At 39.1% G+C, this 22192-nt stretch overlaps 1 protein-coding gene across 17 annotated transcripts in view; it reads right to left on the reverse strand.

The window, feature by feature from the left end:
* RBMS1 (RNA binding motif single stranded interacting protein 1) overlaps window positions 1–22192 on the reverse strand; it is a 220206-nt gene that overhangs the window by 135045 nt on the left and 62969 nt on the right. For 3 of the 17 annotated variants that reach the window (XM_063595405.1, XM_008974427.5, XM_063595404.1), the window contains exon 1: window positions 99–541. The exons of 9 other annotated variants lie outside the window; for them this stretch is intronic. In XM_063595405.1, the coding sequence (XP_063451475.1) occupies window positions 99–167 (69 nt within the window). In that variant the 5' untranslated portion in view covers window positions 168–541. Of the gene's footprint in view, window positions 1–98; window positions 571–22192 lie in introns of those variants that run through there. 5 more of the 17 variants (XM_063595410.1, XM_063595407.1, XM_008974426.4 and 2 more) reach the window with 3 other exon arrangements.

Genomic DNA, 22192 nt, shown 5'->3' on the forward strand with positions numbered 1-22192 from the left:
AGCCGGTCCCTCCGAGGAGGCGCGGAGCCCCTGAGCGCGGCCCCCTTTGTAACGCGGGGCTCGCCGACCTCGGCGCGGCATCCCGGCCGCCGCCTCACCTGCTTGCGATAGGGCGTCCGGCAGTTGCTGCTGCCCCCGGGGTTGCCACTGCTGCTGGGGAAGATCATCGCTGCGGGCGGCGGCAGCGGGTGCGGGCGCGGGCGCGGGCGCGGGGCAGCCTCGCCGCGAGGGGGAGGGCGCAAGGAGGGGGCCGGCCGGGCCCGGGGCCGCGGCAGCTCTGGGAACTCCCTCTCGCCGCGCGGCGGCGGCCGGCGGGGGCTGCAGCTCCGCGCTGACTTCCCCTCCGCCCTCGACCTCCGCACTCGCCTAAAAGTACGGCGCGGCAGCGGGCGAGACTCGAGCAGCTCGGGCAGCCGCCGCCCTGCGTGCCATGGACGGGAGTTCGCGCGCGGAGCTGGCGGCGTCGCCGACTCTCCCGGCGGCAGCGGAGGAGCAGCGCCGCCGCGTCCCCACCTACCGCGGCCTCAACCACCGCCCTGAGAGCGCGCCGGCCGGGGGCGGGGAGGCGGCAGCGCACCGCCTCGCGCCGCGCCCAGGCCCACTCGCGCCTCCCCGCCCGCCCGCTGGGCGCGGCGCCTGCCGCCCCATCGCCTGCCCGGCCCCCGCGCTCTCCCTCCCGGGATCGGGGCCGGAGCCGGGGCCGGGCGGCCCGGGGAGCAGCCGGCGCCCCCGCTCTGGTGCAATGGTTGGGTCTGGCTCCCCGCATGCCGCACATTCCTCGGAGTAGCCAACCCCCCTCCTCTGTTCTTTTTCCCCCTCGGTTCTTTCCTAAGCACCAGCGGCAGCTTTGCACCCCGGCTCGAAGCCCCTTTTAAGGTCGTCGCTTCGGGGACCACTCTGGCACCTCGGTCTTCCCTCTCTTCTTCACCTTTCGAACTAGGCCCCCCGCGCCACTCTTCAAGAAAAGGTGTGGACAATCACCCCTACTTCAACGAACACACGACCCTCCCGTCAAACCTCTGCAAATCTCCATCCCCCGATTCACACGCTAAAATTTTAGCAGAGGAAACAGCTCTCCACTCCCCAGCCCCTCACCCAAATACGATCGGTAAAGTTTTGTTTTATCCCTAAGCCAGAGTTCACCAGCTTCCCTTCAAGATGATAATATCAAGGAGCGAAAATCATTTAAGGCCATCGGTTTGGTAAACCTTTCTCCCTAAAAACTGGAACAGTGTAATCCTTCCTTATGTTAATTATTAGATGCGACACAAATGTGTTTTCTTAGGACACAGAAACTCGGCAAAAAAGAGACAAAGGGAGGAGGGTCTTCCCTTTGTTTCCCGATGTAAATGACCTACGGCTGCTCAAGCCGTCCCTTTTCTCGACCACCTTTCCGTGGACGTATGAAGCCCCGAACCTGTGCAGGGCAGAAGGCCTCCACAGCAGCCCGGACTGACAGAGCCTGCGGTCTCTGGATAAGCCACTGGGACGGGCTTGCCATCCTTCAGATTGGCCTATTCCACGGTGACTTTTACAGAATACTATCGCTGCAGTAAATACTACAGAGTTCTTCCTTGGTTTCTGGTCTCTTAATACCTTCCTGGAAAGGCTCATCTGCCATGATAATGAAAAATCCTAACTTGTCTAAAAAGTGAAGGCGTATGCCTTCTGGCTTCCCTAAGGAAAACAGTGTCCTCTATGGAAATGAAGTCTTCTGGCAAAGCTGTGGCCATTCAAAGGCTTTTCTAGCAGCAAGGAATTGGAAAAAATATTCATCCTAGATATCCTGCTGGTGACTTAGTGAACCTCTTCCATACTCAGGCTCTTCCAACATTCTCCAGCCAGATAACTGGAAAGCCTCACCTATTATAAATAACCGTATAAAACACACATGTAATTCCTGATTCTTTTCATTAAAAAAAAAAAGCAAAGTAACTTATTCTGGGCACAGTGCTAGGTGCACAATGGACGAGTAAGAACTTGCCAGACAAAATTCACATAAAAATCTGTCCTTTAAAGTGATTAAGTATCAAACACAGTATAATGAGCATTCATTGAAAATTGGTGTATCTGGTGGAACTATTTTCTGCTACTCCATGCATAAGACAACTGTTTTGACTTCCCTTTTGCTGTCTCCTCTCACTAGGACCCTTTACTGCAAGTTATCAAGCACAAGTATAAAATAGAAAACATTCATCAGAATGTTCAAATCATAGGTGCCTTTCTCTGAGAACTTACTGCTCAACACCCCAGCAGCTCAGACCTGTCGTCTGTGCATCTATGGAAAAAATTCCCTGTACAACCTCAGTTGTCAAGAGTGGTCTCTTAGGAAACCACAATGTAAACCACAAAAGAAGAGAATAGATTAATTTTTCTATGGCTGTACTCTAAGGTCATGATATTTTGGATGCTGTGCAATCCAGAATGCTAAAATTTGATTGGATACACTCTGCAATAGTTTTATGGGGATAAGAAAAGTTTTTAAGTGATGATGAAATTTAAATTAGAAAACTAAAAGAATTCTAATACTAAATACTAAGATATACTAAGAATACTAAAAGAATGTTAAGAAGACTCTGGCCGGGCACGGTGGCTCACGCCTGTAATCCCAGCACTTTGGTAGGCTGAGGCGGGCGGATCACGAGGTCAGGCGATCGAGACCATCCTGGCTAACACGGTGAAACCCCGTCTCTACTAAAAATACGAAAAATTAGCCGGGCATAGTGGCGGGCGCCTGTAGTCCCAGCTACTCAGGAGGCTGAGGCAGGAGAATGGCGTGAACCCAGGAGGCGGAGCTTGCAGTGAGCCGAGATCACGCCGCTGCACCCCAGTCTGGGTGACAGAGTGAGACCCCGTCTCAAAAAAAAAAAAAAAATTAAAAGACTCTAAGACTAGAGAAGGATATCTAAAAGCCAACAAAATGTATGTTCTATAATGGTGAATGACATAAAAGGAGAGAATATAAGGCATATATGTTTTAAAAAAACAATGTCCACCGGGGTTCAAAAGTTCCAAACTTAACTAGGTACTGTGTTCTTAAGTAAAGCATTACAAAGAGATAAGATAGATTGTCTACCCTCAACAAAATATAAAATGTAATGAAGTCACTCAAACACAAAGAATGCAACGTAAGAAAAAAAAATATGAGACCCTGTATATAACATACACACTCAATTATAGATTATTCATAAGTGCTTAGTTGTAAGAGTGATTACAGGGACAGATCCTGGTGAGGTTCATCTGAAAAAGTTCCTCGACCTTTGAAACAAATATGTTCTAACACATAGAAAGTAAGAAAACAGTCCAGAGAGACTGCAAGTTATCATGGTAAAAACGGGGCTTTGGAAGAACCTGTCCTAGAGATGCTCATCCTCTTTTTTTTTTGAGATGAAGTCTCGCTCTGTTACCAGGCTGCAGTGCAGTGGCGCGATCTCAGCTCACTGCAACCTCTGCCTCTCGGGTTCCAGCGATTCTTCTGCCTCAGCCTCCCGAGTAGCTGGGACTACAGGCACGTGCCACCACGCCTGTCTAATTTTTGTATTTTTAGTAGAGATGATGTTTCACCATATTGGCCAGGATGGTCTCGATCTCTTGACCTCGTGATCCGCCCATCTCGGCCTCCCAAAGTTCTGGGATTACAGGCCTGAGCCACCGCACCTCGCCGATGCTCATCCTCTTTCAAGGGAAACAGACTTTGCTGCCTGGGCTGTCCTATGGCTTCCTCCCTCACCTCACTCAGCTGGTAGGTAAAGAAGCTGTGGGAATCTGATCCAAGGGCAACTGACAGGCCAGTGACCTATGACCTGGCTGGGACTGAAAAAATGAGCAGGACCAATCCAATTCTCACCCTTGGGGATTTGATTCTGAAAACTCCAATGGCTGAACCAGTTACTAAGGAGCCAGCAACTATAAGAGTGCCAGGGGTAGAGTTGAGGCCACAACAAGCCAAAACCATATGCAAGCCAAGGTTATGAGGAAGCAGAAACTATGAGTAAACAGGAAGCTTACTGGCAGCGGGCAGAGAGTAGAGCATGCCAGGAGTGGGTGAGCATTTGGCCATGAAATGATGGAGGGGGCTGCAGTCCCTAGAGCTGCTTTGGCTCTTAAGACTTACAACAGCCCCTCCACATGTGTACTTAAAACACCCTTCTTCAGAAAGCTTAAAGGAATCTGGACTTTGCAATCCAAGGAACAGAATTAAAGCAGAACCAAGCAGATCTGGGTCCATATTTCAGCTTCCCACTTGTGCTCTGGGCAAGTTTGCTAACCTCTCTTGAGTGCCAGACTCCTCACAAAATTGTCTTAAGTACAGTACATGGACAAAAGTGTCAAACTCAGTAAATGGCAGTTGTTGTTATTTTTTTCCAGGTTTTATCATGGTGATGCCTAGATTTAAATGGTTGCACTGTGCAAATAACTGATGCTGAACATCAAAGAACAGGAGCAAGGGTACAGCAGGAATTAAGGACAAGCAAATTTAGGCAAGGGGAGGGCATTTTTGTAAAAAACTGTTAAATGGCTGAATGAATATTCTTTCTAAGGTTGTGTATACTGCAGATTTAACTTTAAAAGGAAAACGAAAGTCTAAAAAAAGGTCTGTTTCAAGAGCCTAGGTGCACTGAAGTTTTTCTTCATCTGTTTTTGTCCGGTTTCCTTTAAAGAAGTTAGGTGTTGGAGAAGAGCCATTTTTGAATGAATTGGAAGACTGTGACCAGTATCAGAGATCACTCTCATAAGCCAGGAGGTGTATACCAACTAGAATAATAAGGATGCAGCCACCAGTACATGCAGAAGCCTGCAATCTAAAATAGGAGATGACACACATAGGTAATAATGCCTTCTGCCACTTAAAAGAGCTCATATACCTGAAATTAGAGAATTGAATTTGAAAGACATTTGTCCCAAAGCACCAATTTTAAAATGAAAGTTTCATTTTTAAACCTTTCACGTCTCATTTAACTTTCACAACAACCTTTGAGGTTGGAAGGGTTATAAGCCTCAATGTACAGATGAAAGAAAAAAAGTTAAGGCTGGGTGACCTATCCACAAAGCTAGTAAGCAAGTAGCAAACTAGGATTAAAATCTAGACCTGGCTAGGGTTAAAAGATTTACTAAGTCTTACACTCTCTAAAACTCTGTAACGCCGCATCTCAAAAAAAGCCTTATAGATGATGATGCTTCAGTTCCTAGGTGAGTACTCGTAAACCATAGAGCACCCAAATTGCTTGCTGTACACTAATAATGCAAGACATTAAGTGATAAGTGCCAGGCAAGTGTTCTAGACAATCGTGTGCTATGGGAGTCCACAGCAGGGAGAGATCAATACAGGATATAACATGGGCGTGGGAAGCTCAACTGTATAAATGTTTTGTTAGAGGGATACTCAGAAAGAAGCATTGTGCAGATGATCAGAAAAACAGAACTACAGATAGAAGGCTAGCATGAGGGACAATGCAGACTTGGGGTAATCACTGATGAAATCATTGCTAATTGATGAACTTCCTAAAAGGGGAAGGTGAGGCGTCCTAGAGGACCCAACACCCTAATACACATATTACCGAGCCCCACATAAAAGAGTAAGCTTTGAATGAAATTACTACAAAGAAAGTATGGTGGCGAAGCTAAGCTTTGAAAGAAGGAAAAAAAATGGGGGCAGAGAAGATGTCCAAGAGATAAGAATAGAACACCTTTATCAAGAAAAGAACTGACCTACAGCAGGTTCTATCCCTCTATTGCTGTTGAACCATTTCAAGCACCCATTTTTATTTGGGTTAAATTGAAAGGTGAAAGGAATTAAGAGGAAAAATTCATTCAACACTATATCAGACTGCAACCTTTAATGCATAAAATATAGCCACACTGTATAGGTTAGTATATGCAGTTCACACCAAAAAAAACCTATTTACTTTTGAGAGTCTATGTATAAGAGCTCACAACGCCTCTGGCTCCCAGCAAAACAGGAGGAAAAAAAAGAAGAAAAAATAGGGGGTCAGCAGATTCTTTCTGTTCTTTCCTCGTACAAAATAGAGTTGATAAAGTACCCTATTTCTAAAGTAGCAGCAACATTTTCTATTATTTACTATTTTGCTTTTTAAAAAATCTGCAATTCTTATTCCAAACGTAAAGGCTCCCTAGACATGTATAAAAGTACATGTGTATAAAACTGAAACCACTGTAATAAAATAAAACTATAGCTATAATCCTAGAAGGTATAGAGAACAATAGAAACACAGCCATATTCTGATGAGTCCTACCAGAAGCCATAGTCTGATTATTCTGTCCTGGTTAACAAAACAGAATAAATGAGTTTTGTCCCACTGCTGCTTCTCTGCATGTGGTATTAAATAATAATAGCTGTCATTTATTGAGTAACTACTATATTCCAGGCACTTTCTAAGCACATTACACACACATACCCCAGGACAAAAGAATGACTATCCCATTTTACCAAAGAGAAAACTGAGTAACTTGCCCAAGGTCACAAATCCAATACATAGTAGAGTTGGGGTTTGATCTTGGGTCTCTTTGACTCCAAAGTCCCCTGTCTCCAATAACATTAATAATGGTTATTACTACTATTAGCTATGGATCAAGTCCAAGCCCCATAGAGAAAAACTTACATGGTATTAAGAGCCAAAGCTTGGGCATCAGAACACCTGACCCTGAATCCTGGCTTCATCATTTACCATCTGTGTGACATTGGGCAAGGCACTTATCCCTTCTAGAAGCCCCCATTTGCTCAGTTGTAAAAGCATGTGGATTTACATTGAATTTCCATTCCACTGAATAGAAATGCAAACTTTCCAATATTCAAATATGGTGAATAGTACAGGTATATATATTCAGCCCCAACCTAGCATCTAAATCTCACTTCACTGATGGTTGCTAAGGTATAACTCCTCTCTTTAAACCAGTTTTTTGTTTGTTTGTTTGTTTGTTTGTTTGTTTTCTGGAATCATTGGTGGGACAGAGTTAGGAGAGAAGCAGAAAAATTTATCTTCTGGGATATTGTAGGTTGGCTGAGATGGTGGTTAGGTGAAAGTTATTTCCAGAATCCTGAACTGGAACCAAGTTTTATTTTCCCTCAAAAAAGGGTGAGAGACCATATTAGATATTAGCTACGTTATGAGATTCATAGATGCTTATTTTAGGTCAACTAAAATCCTAATCACCATTTACAACATCTCTCTATGAAGAAACATCCTCCAAATTTGAAACAAATAACTTATAAACATTTTGTGATCTAATCTGTTCATAAATTAGTTATTGCTCTGCTCTGGCATAATAGTTAATAAAAATTCAAAGCTGACAGCAATTTTTGGCATAAGGGTTATCTATAAGTTTCTGTCCCTAAGTTTTTCTATTAAAAAAATCGTTGAGTTAGCTAGCCCAACTAACCTGGGAGGCTGAGGCTGCAGTGAGCCGAGATTGCACCACTGCACTCCAGCCTGGGCAACAGAGCAAGACCCTGTCTCAAAAAAAAAAAAAAAATCTATAAAAACAGGTACATGGAGTCATATCCTTTTCAAAAATACAACATCTGAATAAAATGCCATTTAAATTAAAATTCAAGATTTTGCTTTGGTTTAAACAACAGTGAATTTGTAGCTATAGATCAAATTCCACAGCAAAATAAGTAAACTATTTGGGATACCAAGACAAAGAGAAGGTCCATTTTTCATATATTGTGAATTGCTGTTTTCCTAAATTGACTGGACGATGTCTCAATCTTCTATACTCTGATTGTGAAAATCTAGTATGGAGCTGTTATTCTCCATGCCTATTGTAAGCCTATAAAAATGTAAGTGCTTATTTTCAGAATATTTCAAGTTAATTCAATGAATTTTCCATGAATTATAGTAAAACTCATAAATTGTGACGGAAAGATATTACTAGGTAATCTCTGAAATTACAGTAGTAGAGCTGGAGTTTGATCTTCGGTCTCTCTGACTCCAAAGAGATGGAAGTAACATAATTACCTATGTATGTGAGCAAACCGTGGGTAAAAGACAAGAGCTGAGGTGAGGAAGGAAGGAATGGGTGTGCTGGGAAAATTTCTGATCACATCCACTCTTGCTACTAGGACCTAGGAAGAGACAGAAAGTACTTAGGAAATTAAAAAAAAAAAAATTGTGGAAAACTGGAGCCAAAAATCTTTATATCGTGGGAAACAAAATTAATTTGAACCTGGAATGACCATGTCCTTTACATGAGTAAAAAGCTAACTTTAACAGCAAACTGTACCCGGGAAAAACAAAACCCTCATGTAAGCTAACAATTGCAAAAGGTTATTTAATAAGAAATTCCTAATTATCTGTAGGGAGAGGGTGCATAACCAATGTCTATCCAAAACCTAAGATGGATAGCACAAGTAAGGTTTTAAAGCATTCAATACACAGAAGGAAAGAAACAGTAAGTTTCCTTTCTCCTCAGTTGCTAAAATTACCATTAAATTAGGTCTATTTCATTTAAAGAGGAGGATGCTAGAATAATTAATGATGTTCTTTATGTAAATGAGAATACTGAAAAGCCTTTCATTCTCCCCTGAATTATAAAGGTTCAAACAAGAAGATATAGAATTACAAATGAATTTCTATTCAGTTGAATATGTATGAAGGTAAAGTTTCCAACATCAGGATACATAGTTAAGAGTACTGAAATAGGATATTTAAGGAGTTTATAAAAATTCCCTACCCTGAGTATCTTTAAGAATGACTAGTTCTGGGTTATCTAGTACGTTTAACACATGGGGTGAACTGATGACAGACCTGTGGCAAACTGATACTCCCCAAGCGAAGAGAAGGCAAATGAGGAAATTCCGATGTTGCCATGACAATGTGACTGATCATGACATCAGTGATTCCTAATTCCAAACTGTAAAAAACACTCCCTGAACGCTGACAACATATTAGATACTCCCAGAACCACCCTTCCTTCACCTCCCAATCTAATGTTTGATCTAGTGGCAAATACAATGTTTCAAACAAGTCATTATTATTAAGTGTTAAAATTCAGTTAGACTCTTTTAAACTGGAGAAAGTGCCAGAAGGAAGAAGTAGATAACTTCTGAAGACATTTACATTTTTGGGGGCTATTTACATTTTTCACATGTAAGACATAATGAATTTATAAAAATGTTACAATTTATAAAATGCTTTATTATGCATTATCTCATTAAAGTCTAGGGGAAGGAGGCAGGACAGGTATTCTTACCACCTGCCCCTGCCCCACCACCACTGCCCACCTTTTTTTGAACAGGTAGATACCCTCAGGTCGATCAGGCAACTTGCCCTCTGACATGAAGCCCTAGAAATATAGAATTTCAGAGGTGGAAAGAATTATTAAGGGCCAGTCCTTGTAACTGCTATACAATAATCATTATCAATAAATCTTTCAGTAATTGAATGAATGCTACTGTCTCTCCTTGGACACCTAGACCAAATATAAATTCATTCCGTCTATTCATATTTAGCCATATCTACTAGAAAACTTTGTTAAACAGCCTTGAAATCTGAAACCATCCATCATAGTTCTACCACAGGACTAGAATCGGTGGCTTCTATAGATTGTATAGTGCTTTTTCTCTGTATTCTGTACTGGTCAACTTATAAAAGTGAGAGCTAAGTCATCTTTTCTTGAGCTTTAAGAATCTTATAAGATTGCTTAAACAGTCTGTAAATCTCTAACAATTTAACTTAACCTAATGTCCTGCACATAGTTATGTTTTGTTGCAGGCATGAATGGATGAGGTAAAAGTTTTCTTGCGCGTGCACACACACACGCATGCACACACACACACAAAGGACAGAAATAATTTTCACTTTCTTTTCAAAACCATGAATATCTGGGTTAAAAAGAGTTATATGTAAAAAATGTAGTGATGCAGTAATCAAATAAGAAAGAACATGCTTTATAAACTACATAGTGAATTTGCATCCTAATCTTTAGATTACTTAAGATCATAAAGAGAGACTGTAAATAAGTGTTGCATTTTGCAACTGTATGTGACTTACTTATTCAGTAAATGAGATTCTATGACCAAATAGTTTCTCTTGACTTCAACCATTAATTGTCAAAATAAATCTTCTCACTTTATTTTTTGGGTAAAAGAGAAGTATCACACTCATCTCTCTGTATCAGTGTCCTACAAATATTCAGATATAAACTGTATGTCATGCAATCTAAGATACCACTGATTGTGAGCTGCCTGAAAATTACAGAGATGTTAATTGACATTTGAAAAAAGTGGACTACAGTAATTAAAAGACACCATAACTTACAACCTGCATTTCAACTGCAGAGATGTTGAAATGTAAAAAAGGTGAGTCTTAGAATCTATAAAGCATGGCATACAAGTACATGAGTACACAGCATGCAAATGCATATCCATGTCCTTTCTATTCATAACCTTGGCTTTAGAAATATATTTGTCAAACACTCATTTTTAATCTTCCTAAGAACACAGAGCTACTAAGTTTTTACAAGTAAATGACTCATATGCTCAGTTTTTCCAAGGAGATCTGACAGTGTGTCTTACAAGTAGTGGGCACAGTCTGCACGCATCAGAATGAGAAACTTTACCCTAATCTCACAAAGACATCCATCACAAAGGAACAAGCTGAGCTGTCTGCTTCCCTCCTCAGCTCTCTCTCCACAATCACGTCATTCTACTTCAAGTGTTTTTCAGTGCATTTATATAATAAGAAAGATGAAAGGGAGATGAACCTAAATCTATATTTATCAGACTTTGCCACTGTACACTTCTTGCTGTTACTGCTTTAAACTGTCAGTTGCAAACATACCTTGAGAACATGAATACTGGACTGTTACTTCTTTGGCAAGTTTTAGTCAAATGCGTGCATATACACAGACACGCATACACTCCAAAGATCAGTCATCAGTACTGTTCCGGCACACGGCATCAATTCCAACTGATGAGCCTCACAAATTTCCACCCTTTTACGGTACCTGGAGTGCCAGTTCTTAGTCTTTCTGGGGCTTCAGATTGGAAAAGTAATTTTTACATAGATCAGGTAAATCAGATAAAAAGACATATATCTGAAATGATTATCACAGTCCTTAAAATTGATATGAAATTACAAAGTGAATCAAAAGCAATAACAATAGTTAAGATGACCCAGTTATAGGAAAAGATGTAAATGATTCACATTTGGAACAACGACTATTAGTATCTGATACTTCATATTTGTTCAGGAACTGACTAGTTCCTTGCATTTCCTCTTCTTCCATATGCAGCATTCCTTTTAGTCATTTAACTGCTGGTGTAATGATAAAACCAACATGAAAAACTGAAACAAACTGGCCAATTTATTTATTGACTGCAGGTTGATTAACCTGAGGCTTGGGGATTATCCATTAATTTCATTTATCTGTAATGTTCCCCTTGTTATAAAAGAAAATTATAATTGATCTCACCTTGAAAGTCATCTAATAAGAATTATTAACATACCATACTACTGATATAGCCAAGCCTCTAACACCGGGCTTGGCACATATTAAGTGTTTGAATATTGGTTCATGAATGTTGGAATGAATGAATAAGCAATATATTAAAAATGTATGCAAGTCCTATTCAAACAGATGTTATTATTCTATAAAGTTAAAACAAGCTTATGACTTTGAAATACTTAAGAAATACTTAAGAAGGTTTGTAAATGATTCACTGTTATCTTGGGTGAGATAATTAATCACGGTTAATTCAGTGATAAATTTTACATTCTAATTTACCAGCCAAACTTCCTCAATATTAAAGAATATCATGCTAAATTCTGTAATTTGTAATTTCTTGATTGATTTGAAAATATATTCTATTTTAGGGGAACTCTTTTAAGAAGTCTTAGAATTCACTTAAGCTATTTGCTATGAACATTATTAAATGTATCAGGCTAAAAAATATTGCAAATCACTGTAGGAACTGTTTTCCTCTCTTTCTATTCCCGTCTGGCCCTTTATTTTAAAAATGAATCACAATTTAAGTTTTTAGTGACTGACAGATTTTTTAAAGTAGGTGTATAAACTCTTTAAAAAAAATTTTGTTTTAGTCCCATGTCTACTCCTAGGTGTATAAACTCTTGTAGTTCAAAATCATATCATTCGTTTCATTCTATCATTTAACATTTAAAAGGTTATATCAGTAAATAAGAATGGACAAAGTGCTGATAATTGCTGAAGTTTTTCTTTCCACCTTATTGTATGTTTGAAAATGTCCGCAATTCAAGTATTTTTAGTGGATGTCAGTGTATTAAAAGACTTGTGAGGTTGATTCAGAGGATCCCAGACAACCAAAGTAAACTGGTTCTTGGTGCTACAGCACCTAGGAAGTGACTACATAGCCGGTTATAAGTTTTCTTTTAAATAACTACTTTATCTGCCCATTTACCTTTTCCTCATGAATCTCTCCTAAAAAAGAAAATGGGAAAAAAAAAATTTAAAAAGTTGAAATATGAGACTACAGTCTGGATAGTACAAAGGTTACAGTAAACCCATTGAGAAATGCTGCAAATCTGAGTGATGAAACAAATAGGAGGCTGCTAATTTCTACATTTGACAGTGAAAATACATGATTTTTAAATTAGCAGCTTATCTGTGATTCATACTGACTCTTCTCTTTCTCTATATCTTTTATGGAGTTTTCTCGAGCTTGAACTGCTGGAACTCTTCTGTTTTTCCCTCTGACTGGTCCTTATTTACTCCAAATTGTTGTATACCCTGCTTCGAAAATAATTTTTTTCTGGCCTCTTTGGCTGTATCACTCTACTTCCTAAAACTCCCACATCAAATGCAAATTTCTGAACAGCACTTGTAAAGCTCTCCACTTTCTAACTGCCTTGTCCCTTTACCTCTATTTCCAGCTACTATTTGTGTCTTGGCTGCCCATGAACTCACTTTTCTCTGGCTCTGAGCTTTGCCAGGAAACAGCCTCTGTTTTTCCATCAGCCAAACCACACTCATCCCTCCATTTACTCTGTTGAAATCATGCCTCATGGTCTACCCACTCTGAGTTTTTCCTACTCTCATCTATTTTCCAAGACCTCTTGCTACATTTTCTAAGGATGGTATTAATGCCTAAATTAGGGCAACTCAGTGTCTTTACATTATAAACTCCTCTATTGAAGACACAATGATGGCCAAGATTTAGCACATACTCCCCATACATACTCTATTGAAATGCAGCCTGCGACAGTAAACAAGTACCCATTGACCTGGCTTCACTGTCAGTCAGTAGTTCTCGGCCTCCTTTCCAGTCCAGCTCACCTGAGGATTATGATATATTCCCCTCAGTCACTGTGGCTCACTTCTACATGATCCTGAGCCAGAAATTATGAGGACACATGCTCCCAACTTTACTGAAAATTATTGTTACAAAGAATGAACCAGAACATGGTTACAGGAACCCAGAAAAGATAAGCATTAACCTCAGTACCCCCTACAACTTTCTCTGCTATAAAACAAGTTTTGCTGTCAGATACATAAAAATTATAGCCTCTTGAGCTAAGAAGGTTTGGAAATGATTCACTGTTATCTTGGGTGAGCATTTATTTATTAAAACCCAAGATGGTACCACGATGTATTTTAGAATGACTAAAGCAACCAAGAATTACTTTCCCCGGATGGCACAACTTCTGTTGAAACTCCAATGGTTGACCGTTCTGTCTTCCCCACACCAAGAGGCACCTGTCTCTTCCTTTTCCTCTTCAAGGTACAGCAGGACAGCCCTTGAGATCCACTCTAACTCATTCTTTTTTCTTTTTTTTTTTTTATTATTATACTTTAAGTTCTAGGGTACATGTGTACAACGTGCAGGTTTGTTACATATATATACATGTGCCCTGCTAGTGTGCTGCACCCATTAACTCCTCATTTAACATTAGATAGATCTCCTAATGCTATTCCCTCCCCCCTTCCCCCACCCCACGACAGGCCCCGGTGTATGATGTTCCCCTTCCTGTGTCCAAGTGTTCTCATTGTTCAATTCCCACCTATGAGTGAGAACATGCGGTGTTTGGTTTTTTGTCCTTGAGATAGTTTGCTGAGAATGATGGTTTCCAGCTTCATCCAAGTCCCTACAAAGGACATGAACTCATCCTTTTTTATGGCTGCATAGTATTCCATGGTATATATGTGCCACATTTTCTTAATCCAGTCTATCATTGATGGACATTTGGGTTGGTTCCAAGTCTTTGCTATTGTGAATAGTGTCGCAATAAACATACGTGTGCATGTGTCTTTATAGCAGCATGATTTATAATCCTTTGGGTATATACCCAGTAATGGGATAGCTGGGTCAAATGGTATTTCTGGTTCTGGATCCTTGAGGAATCGCCACACTGTCTTCCACAACGGTTGAACTAGTTTACAGTCCCACCAACAGTGTAAAAATGTTCCTATTTCTCCACATCCTCTCCAGCACCTGTGGTTTCCTGACTTTTTAATGATCACCATTCTAATTGGTGTGAGATGGTATCTCATTGTGGTTTTGATTTGCATTTCTCTGACGGCCAGGGATGATGAGCATTTTTTCATGTGTCTGTTGGCTGCATAAATGTCTTCACTCTAACTCATTCTATCTGCTGCCATTTATAGTATTGAGTAGCAGGCAAGGAATGGGCTTTCAAGAAGAACTACTGTGTCAAAAAGACAGTTCTACTGGCTGTTAGCTACTTTCACCTAAATCTACTGTTCAGCTGTAAAAAGCAAAAAGACAACAATATCTTCCTCACAGAGTTTTTGTAGGAAACAAAGCAGACACTTCAGTTTGTTAAATGACAAAGATATTTATCATCATTTATTTACCTTCTTCTAATGCCCACCTTTTTCAGATAAATGTAGCATATAGCTAAGCACTCTTCCTGGGTGATATCCTTTCATCTAAACCTAAGCCTTGAGTTTAGGGGGTCGTGATAAGCCTGACAGTTCCACTTCAAGAAAACCTACACATCCACTTTCTTTCATTGACTGACATCATTGTGTATCACCAAGTTCTGTAATTCCAATTCTTCCATCTATTCTGTACTCTTGTTCACAAAAATTATAGCATTAGACATTTTAATTGTGCCAGACATTGTTTTAAGTATTTTACAGGCATTATTTCATCAATCCCCACACCACACTATTATTCTCATTTTCAGACGTGGAAATGTAAGTTCCTCCCTCATTCTCTTTATTCTCCCATCCTCTAGTCTATGAGGTCACCATCACCACCACTAGCACCACCAGCACCCACCCCTCACAGCTCCCCCCGCCCCACCACATTTAATTTACTTAACAAATCTAAACTCCCCAGTCAGCCAATTCAAGTTTGTTATTTCTAGTGCCTGGTATTCATAGCCCTTTCATCCTATCTTTAAAATAAGCATTTTTTTCACCAGATTTTTCTATTACTCTCCTGAGTTACTCACAACCTCCCAGGCAAATCATACTATGCTAAAAACTCAATTTTAGTTATACCTTTACTGCTGTATAGCATTCATTTTACTCATTTGCAAGTGGCTCCCTATCCCATCTCAAGGAGAATTAATTCCAAACCTTTTAGTTTTTTTCTCAAATTCCTAATCCTACCCCTACAATGATAAGGTAGAGATCATTCATTATTTACATGAAATTCTCTCAGTTATCTCTCAAATACATATCTATACTTTTGCATCTCTTCTTGGCACTCTTCTCTATCCTAACTAGATAGCTTCTCTGTGTTCAAGATTTAGGTTTCCATTTGCATCCTTGATTTCGAATGAACTTCTCTATAACATAGAGAAGTTGACTTTCCCCAGCCCAACTTCTATACCAGTTTGATTGCTTACTTTTATTTTTCTTTTCTTTTTTTCTTTCAATTTTTCTTGGCAACTTAATACATTTTTTACTATAAAAGTAATACATTAATATATTTTCCTTTTAAAAATGTGAACAGCAGATGCAATGGCATTTTTCCAGTAAACTAACTTGCTCAAGTCCTCTCTATTCTAAAAAAAAGCGGGGTTGGGGGGGAGGGAAATGAGTCCCTTGCTTCTTATGCTACTTTATTCCTTCTCTCTTTCGCTGCTGGAGTTCTTGAAAGACTGTCCGTCAGTGGACGTTTGCACTTCACTGCCCATTCCAGATACAGACCACTATAACTTGGCTTCTGACTCCCACTTGTCCCCACACAACATGATGTAGTTTTATGACAGCACCAGCCACTCATCTTCATGGAATTCCAAGTTGTCTACTCTTTTGGGGTCCTCCTTTACCATCTTTTTTTCTCTGCTCTAGGTTCTTTTCCACATATGATCTCACCCACAACTAACATTTCAGTAATCACCAGTGAACAAAAGAATACCACAGCCAGAGCTCCAATCTTGGCTCTTCTCTTGGGATCTAGACCTCTGGTTCAAACTTCCTTGAGGTCCTGTGTCCCCTGGTTGGCCTTCGCTCCTCTCTCTCTCTGATATCACCACTGAAACTGGTGTGCCCCCCCAAGGCCATTTGTATTGTACTTTGGTTCTATCTATCTGTCCATTTCACTGGAGGGTAAACTCCTCCAGAGTATCCGGTCTACCTCAATGCCTTGTACACTGTTGCAACTCTAGAAAGAAAAGTTATTTAAAATTTATTGACTTGGAAGTTCAAGAAAAAAAGTGCCATTTCTTTTTTTTTTTTTTTTTTTTTTTTTTTTTTTTTTTTTTTTGAGACAGAGTCTCACTCTGTTGCCCAGGCTGGAGTGCAGTGGTACGATCTCAGCTCACTGTAACCTCCGCCACTTGGGTTCAAGTGATTCTCCTGCCTCAGCCTCTCGAGTAGCTGGGATTACAGGCGCCCGCCACCACACACTGGCTAATTTTTGTATTTTTAGCAGAGACAGGTTTCACCATGTTGGCCAGGCTGGTCTCAAACTCCTGACCTCAAATGATCCACCCGCCTCAGCCTCCCAAAGTGCTGGGGTTACAGGCATGAGCCACCGCACCCAGCCAAGTATCATTTCATAAAATTAAGAATTTAAGCCGGAGGTGAGAGATTGGGGGGGAAGAAAAACAAAAAGAAAGACGTCTCATACTTATTAGCACTCTTACTGTCTGTTTTGTCTGGTTTTCACTCAGAAAGCCTTCAGAATCTGAGAAGCACGTTTTCTCTCATGAGTGAAAATACTCTCAAATGCATTTGGGACTGCTGGTCATTTCCAAAGTGCAGGGGAATGAAGCCCCATTAACTGGCCACTTCTGGATGTTCATGCTATAACTGGGAAGCTGAGCAACTGAATTTTAAACTGCTGTTTGGGTTCTTCTTCAACCCAACATTCAGTTAAAAACTTTATATGATTAAAAAAATACATATTTGGGTCTTCTTATGACTACTGTCTATTCACTCGCAAATGACTATATGAATAGCAGAAATTAAGAAAGATTTTACAGAATGTTTATAACCTTTCATGTTAAAAAAATAAAAGGCAGCAAAAGGATGAAGACTTGAGAACTCTTTCTTGGTATTTATTTTTGTCCCCTGGGCAACTAAAAAGGGGGAAAAAATGAGCAGCAATAGGAAGGTGGGGGATTTAAAAATCCTTAAAAAAAGATTGCCTTAAAAATAATCAGGAATTGATCATCTATTCACAGATAAATTATTAAGATGAAGATCTGAAGGATTAAAAAAAAAAGTCTTCAGATCCTTATTAGACCTTAATTTTGGCTCCTAAATGGAATATGGTCAATAAAAAATGACTGCTTCCCTTCTTGGAGTCTGAAGTTAAATTATCATCTCCATTCCTGCCAGTGTGGCTGCTTAAATGGGGCAGTGTGAAGTGAGAGCATTTAAAAGCACTACTATTTTTTATAAGGTAGTCCAGACTCTCAAGTTTAACGGTATACACTTGTTCAGTGCCTCTGTAAATAAATAATTTCTTACTACTATTACAGTGAATCCTTTTTAACCTAAAGGGAGATGATTAGGTCTCTTACATTTTTCAAAATAACATTTGTCTTCCAGCTGGCTTTTAATTAATTTATATTTTCTTAGCTCCCTTAAAGGCTAACTAAAAGAAAACACAAAATGCTTACATTTTATAATTCCCTAACAATGTTCCTCATCTATTCATTCAGTCAGTGTTTACAGGGAGCCTAAAACCACCGGGTACTGTGCATGGAGAAGGAGGCCTTATATAAGGTAGCTGAGGGGCCATGAGCAAGCAATGCTGGAAGGAAGGAGAAGCAATGAGGTAGAGGAATCATCACTTGGAAAGTGAATCACAGGACAGTGAGACTCAGAGAGTAGAAGAATGGTAGTAGACAGTAAGAAGCAAAGCAGCCGGACTCTAACCCAGCTAAACAAAGAGCAACTAAGTGGCAGAAATGGCAGAAGTTCAAGAGGAAAAATTCAAAACTCCTGCTCTTGATTTTGTGCCTTGAATGGAAAACTGTCATCCAACTGGTCTCCATAGACCCACCTAGGAGGCTGCTTTCTCAGGTTCTGTTGAGATCGGGTTTCATAACTAAGATTCTTATTCCCTTATATATTCTTAGAACAATTCCACCTCATTACTTAACACAAACAGTAGTGGGTCCCTATTACTGTGCTTGCAATCAGAAGTATCCTGCTAAACAAACACTAATAAAATTGTGCAAGAAACTGCTTCTTGTAAGTTAGTACTTAGCAATAGCAAGTCCACTTAAGAAGGAAATAATTTAATGTCAGGCAGCACCACCTGCTCATTTAAGGCAAGTTATTAAATTATTTCCATGTCTTTCAAAACACTTATATTAAGAAAAATCTGCAGTCCTTGCACTTCCATGATTGGCAGGCACCATGTTCATTTTATCATCCCAATTAAAGTGTTGCCTGGTGTCCAAACGAAAGAAAGGAAGAAAGAGAGAGAGACAGAAGAAAGAAAGAAAGAAAGAAAGAGAGAGAGACAGAAGAAAGAAAGAAAGAAAGAAAGAAAGAAAGAAAGAAAGAAAGAAAGAAAGAAGGAAAGAGAGAGAGAGAGAAAGGAAGGAAGGAAGGAAGGAAAGAGGGAAGGAGAGAGGGAAAAAAAGAAAAGAGTCTTCTCATACACAATCTAAGCTGTCTCTAATTTTTTAAAAGGCATGGCAAGATACATGCTCCCTCTCCCTCAACAAACATAAAAATTAGATTATCCTTTATCAAATTTAAAATGTTTTTAATGTTTATATTTCAGTGTCTCTGAAAGAAACTATCATATGACATACATGAGTTAATTTTATTTGTTGCCAATTCTTATAAAAAGTGGATATAGATGTTGTTAAAGTAGGTTTTAGAGATTCCATTTTAGTTTCAAGTGTATACCTTTTAAGTCAAAGGAGGTACTTTGTTTGCTATTAGAAGCCAACAGATTTTTGACAAGATGGTCTTAAGGATTGTGTTATATTTAGGAATGAGCGCTTCCTCTCCAGATCTGTGCCGCCACCTCATTCCGGGTGACTTCTAAACAACCTAGGGTCACAGTGGCCTCTCTTTAATTAGTATCTCACTGCTGGAGGGAGGGGAGCATGTCAGGGGGGAAAGAATGTAAGAAGACATTATAAACAAAGGTCTTCAAGGCAACTTAGTGGTTTGGTCAAGGAATGGAAGAAAGCCTAGCTCCTTTTTTGTTACCAAAGTAAGGCCGAAAACGGTTTTGATTCCTACAAATTGAGATGGCTGGAATTTTTCTGTATGTTTGTTAATTCTGCCTTAACGTGTTAGACTTTATCTCTAATCAATTTGATAGCCTATGACTGAAAACTCCACATTCATTGTTTAGATGACAAAATAATGATCCATAAAGAAAACAGAAGATTCAGTGAACACTTTTCCATCTAAGGGATGATTCCATTAAGGTTTTAGCAATATCCAAGTTACGTTAATACAACATTTTCCTTCTTTAAAATAAAGAAGTATAATATTTAGGAAAGTAGAGGTCAATAATAACTATCTAAGAGATATTTTTTAAATCCATCATAGCTAAAACTGTACCTCCCATATATATACCTACAACTAATTTTATGAGGCCAGGAACAAAATTCTATTTAAATTGAGCTCACTGCAATAAATAAATGAGTGAATAGGTAAAGAGAACTGAGTCAAAAATAAATTTTACCTGAAAATCAAGAATGACACAATTTAAAAAATTGTTAAAGCCTAAATATATAAACATATATGTTTATCTGTATCTATATTTATGTCTATCTGATGGTATATATTAATACATAGAGATAGAGATTTCATATAGATCCAATTCCACAAGGGAATTACATTTTTAAAATATCAAAGACTAAAATTCTTGAAAACTAAGACGGTTATCTGTATGAGTAAGGAACACTTTTAGAATATTAATTCTTCAGTTAAAAACACTGACACTGATTAATGGTTTCTGTTGGGTATTATTTACAAGAAATCATCTCAGCAGGGTGCCTGTGTCCAGTTTCATAATCACATAGTACACTCACCCTACAGGATTATGTTCTAGGCAAGTTCGAATGTTAAGTTGAATTTCATTCTCTTCAGGAAGTGACTTTTACTCAAGATTGAATACAGCTGTTAGCACAGATCACTGTTCCAAAAACATTTCTATGAGAGCTGGAAGAAAACACCATTTTAAGAAATGCAAATTCACTTTCATTATTTCAAATCTGTGCAAGCAAAGCTGGAAGGGAATCTCTGGTCTCTGTTTGTTAGTTAAATTAGGTTCTTATAAATATTCAAGAGAAAACATGCAGGATGGCTACGAGATGGCTATAAGACTTTCCATGTACTTCTGGAGCCTACATATTTTAATCACCAGTTTGTTTATAACAAATACAGTGGCTTGGTTTTTGTTTCAAAAATCAAAGTTATACTCAATTTCTCCTTAAATTTCACTCTCTAATACAACTTGGTTTTCTCTCTTTATATTCACAGAAATGTAGCCTGGCAAAAAACGTGGGGTGGCCTCAGCAGAGGAAATGCTGCCAGCTGAAAACACCGGATGTAATCGAGACCACAAGAGACACAGACTTAGTTATAAATGTCGAACTAAAAAGAGGTATTGGAAAGAAACAAAGTCTAACTTTTTATTGGCTGGATTAATTATTGTAGTGAAATCTTGCTATTTCATAGTTTAGTCCCAAACAAAACAACATATCGGGGAATTATTTTTATAATCCTAGGTTCCACTTTCTAGAGCTTTAAAAGAAGAAGAAGAAGAAAAAATCCCTATGGATTCTTACCATCCCTGGCCATTTTCCTACTACGGTGGGTAGGAGAACAGAGGTTTTGGGTGTCAACCTACGAGACAGTACAGGATAGGTTGGATCGGCTTCCTGTAGCCGATCCAAATAGCTGGGAAAAGAGCATTTTTAAAGGATGTCTTTTAGCATCACAGAAATGTCCTTTTACTATATAAAGAACCAGAATAAATTTGTCTATAGATGGACCCGTAACAGACTAAGTTAGTTAGTATTATTAATTCTCTTTGGCAATGGGGTGGGGATAAGAAAACTTAATTTACAAAGTCTGTAATAGCTGTTTTTCTATTCCCGCCCTTTGACATTGTGCTTCCTTTTGTATGGCGTAATGGTGATAACCATGTTCCTTCCCTATTGGCTATGAAAATCCAAATTTGAACTCAAGACAAGCATAACACTTTGGGATCCCTATGATCCTCCTAGTTTGGCTATTAGTGCTTTCCAAGCTGCACTTTTCAACAGTTATCTATTGCTCTCTATGTAAAGATTGTTTCAATTAAATACATTTGTCTGTTCAAAAAATAATTCTTCAGGCAAAAATTTAAAATTTAATTTACTTTTTAGTCAGGGAAAATGATATTTTAATTGTCAAAATATAATAGTTTTTATTTAAGACCTTGACTAAAGGGAGCAGTTAGCAGTTTTTGCACTTTAAAGTTAACAGGAAGTCTCCTTTCTTCCTTTTTTTTCATATAATATGATCAATGTTTCTTGGAAAGGTTAACATTTCTCATAAGAGATTAAAGGACCTACCGTAACTCACACAGGAGAAAGTGGGCATCTTCTGATGGTAAGAACAGGTCATTTTTGAAACTATGTTGTTATACATGTCAGCCATCTTATTAAGTAAGCTCTTGGAAAAAATAAAAGAAAATCTTTTGCCACTAGAGGGAGTTCAAAATTCCCTTTGTATCAGTAAATATGTAAAGTGCATTTAACCTCTGAAACAATAAAAACTATGATTGTAGTACACTTTTTAAAAA

This window comes from Pan paniscus, chromosome 13 (genome assembly GCF_029289425.2).
Source record: "Pan paniscus chromosome 13, NHGRI_mPanPan1-v2.0_pri, whole genome shotgun sequence".
NCBI classification, from domain to species: Eukaryota; Metazoa; Chordata; class Mammalia; order Primates; family Hominidae; genus Pan; species Pan paniscus.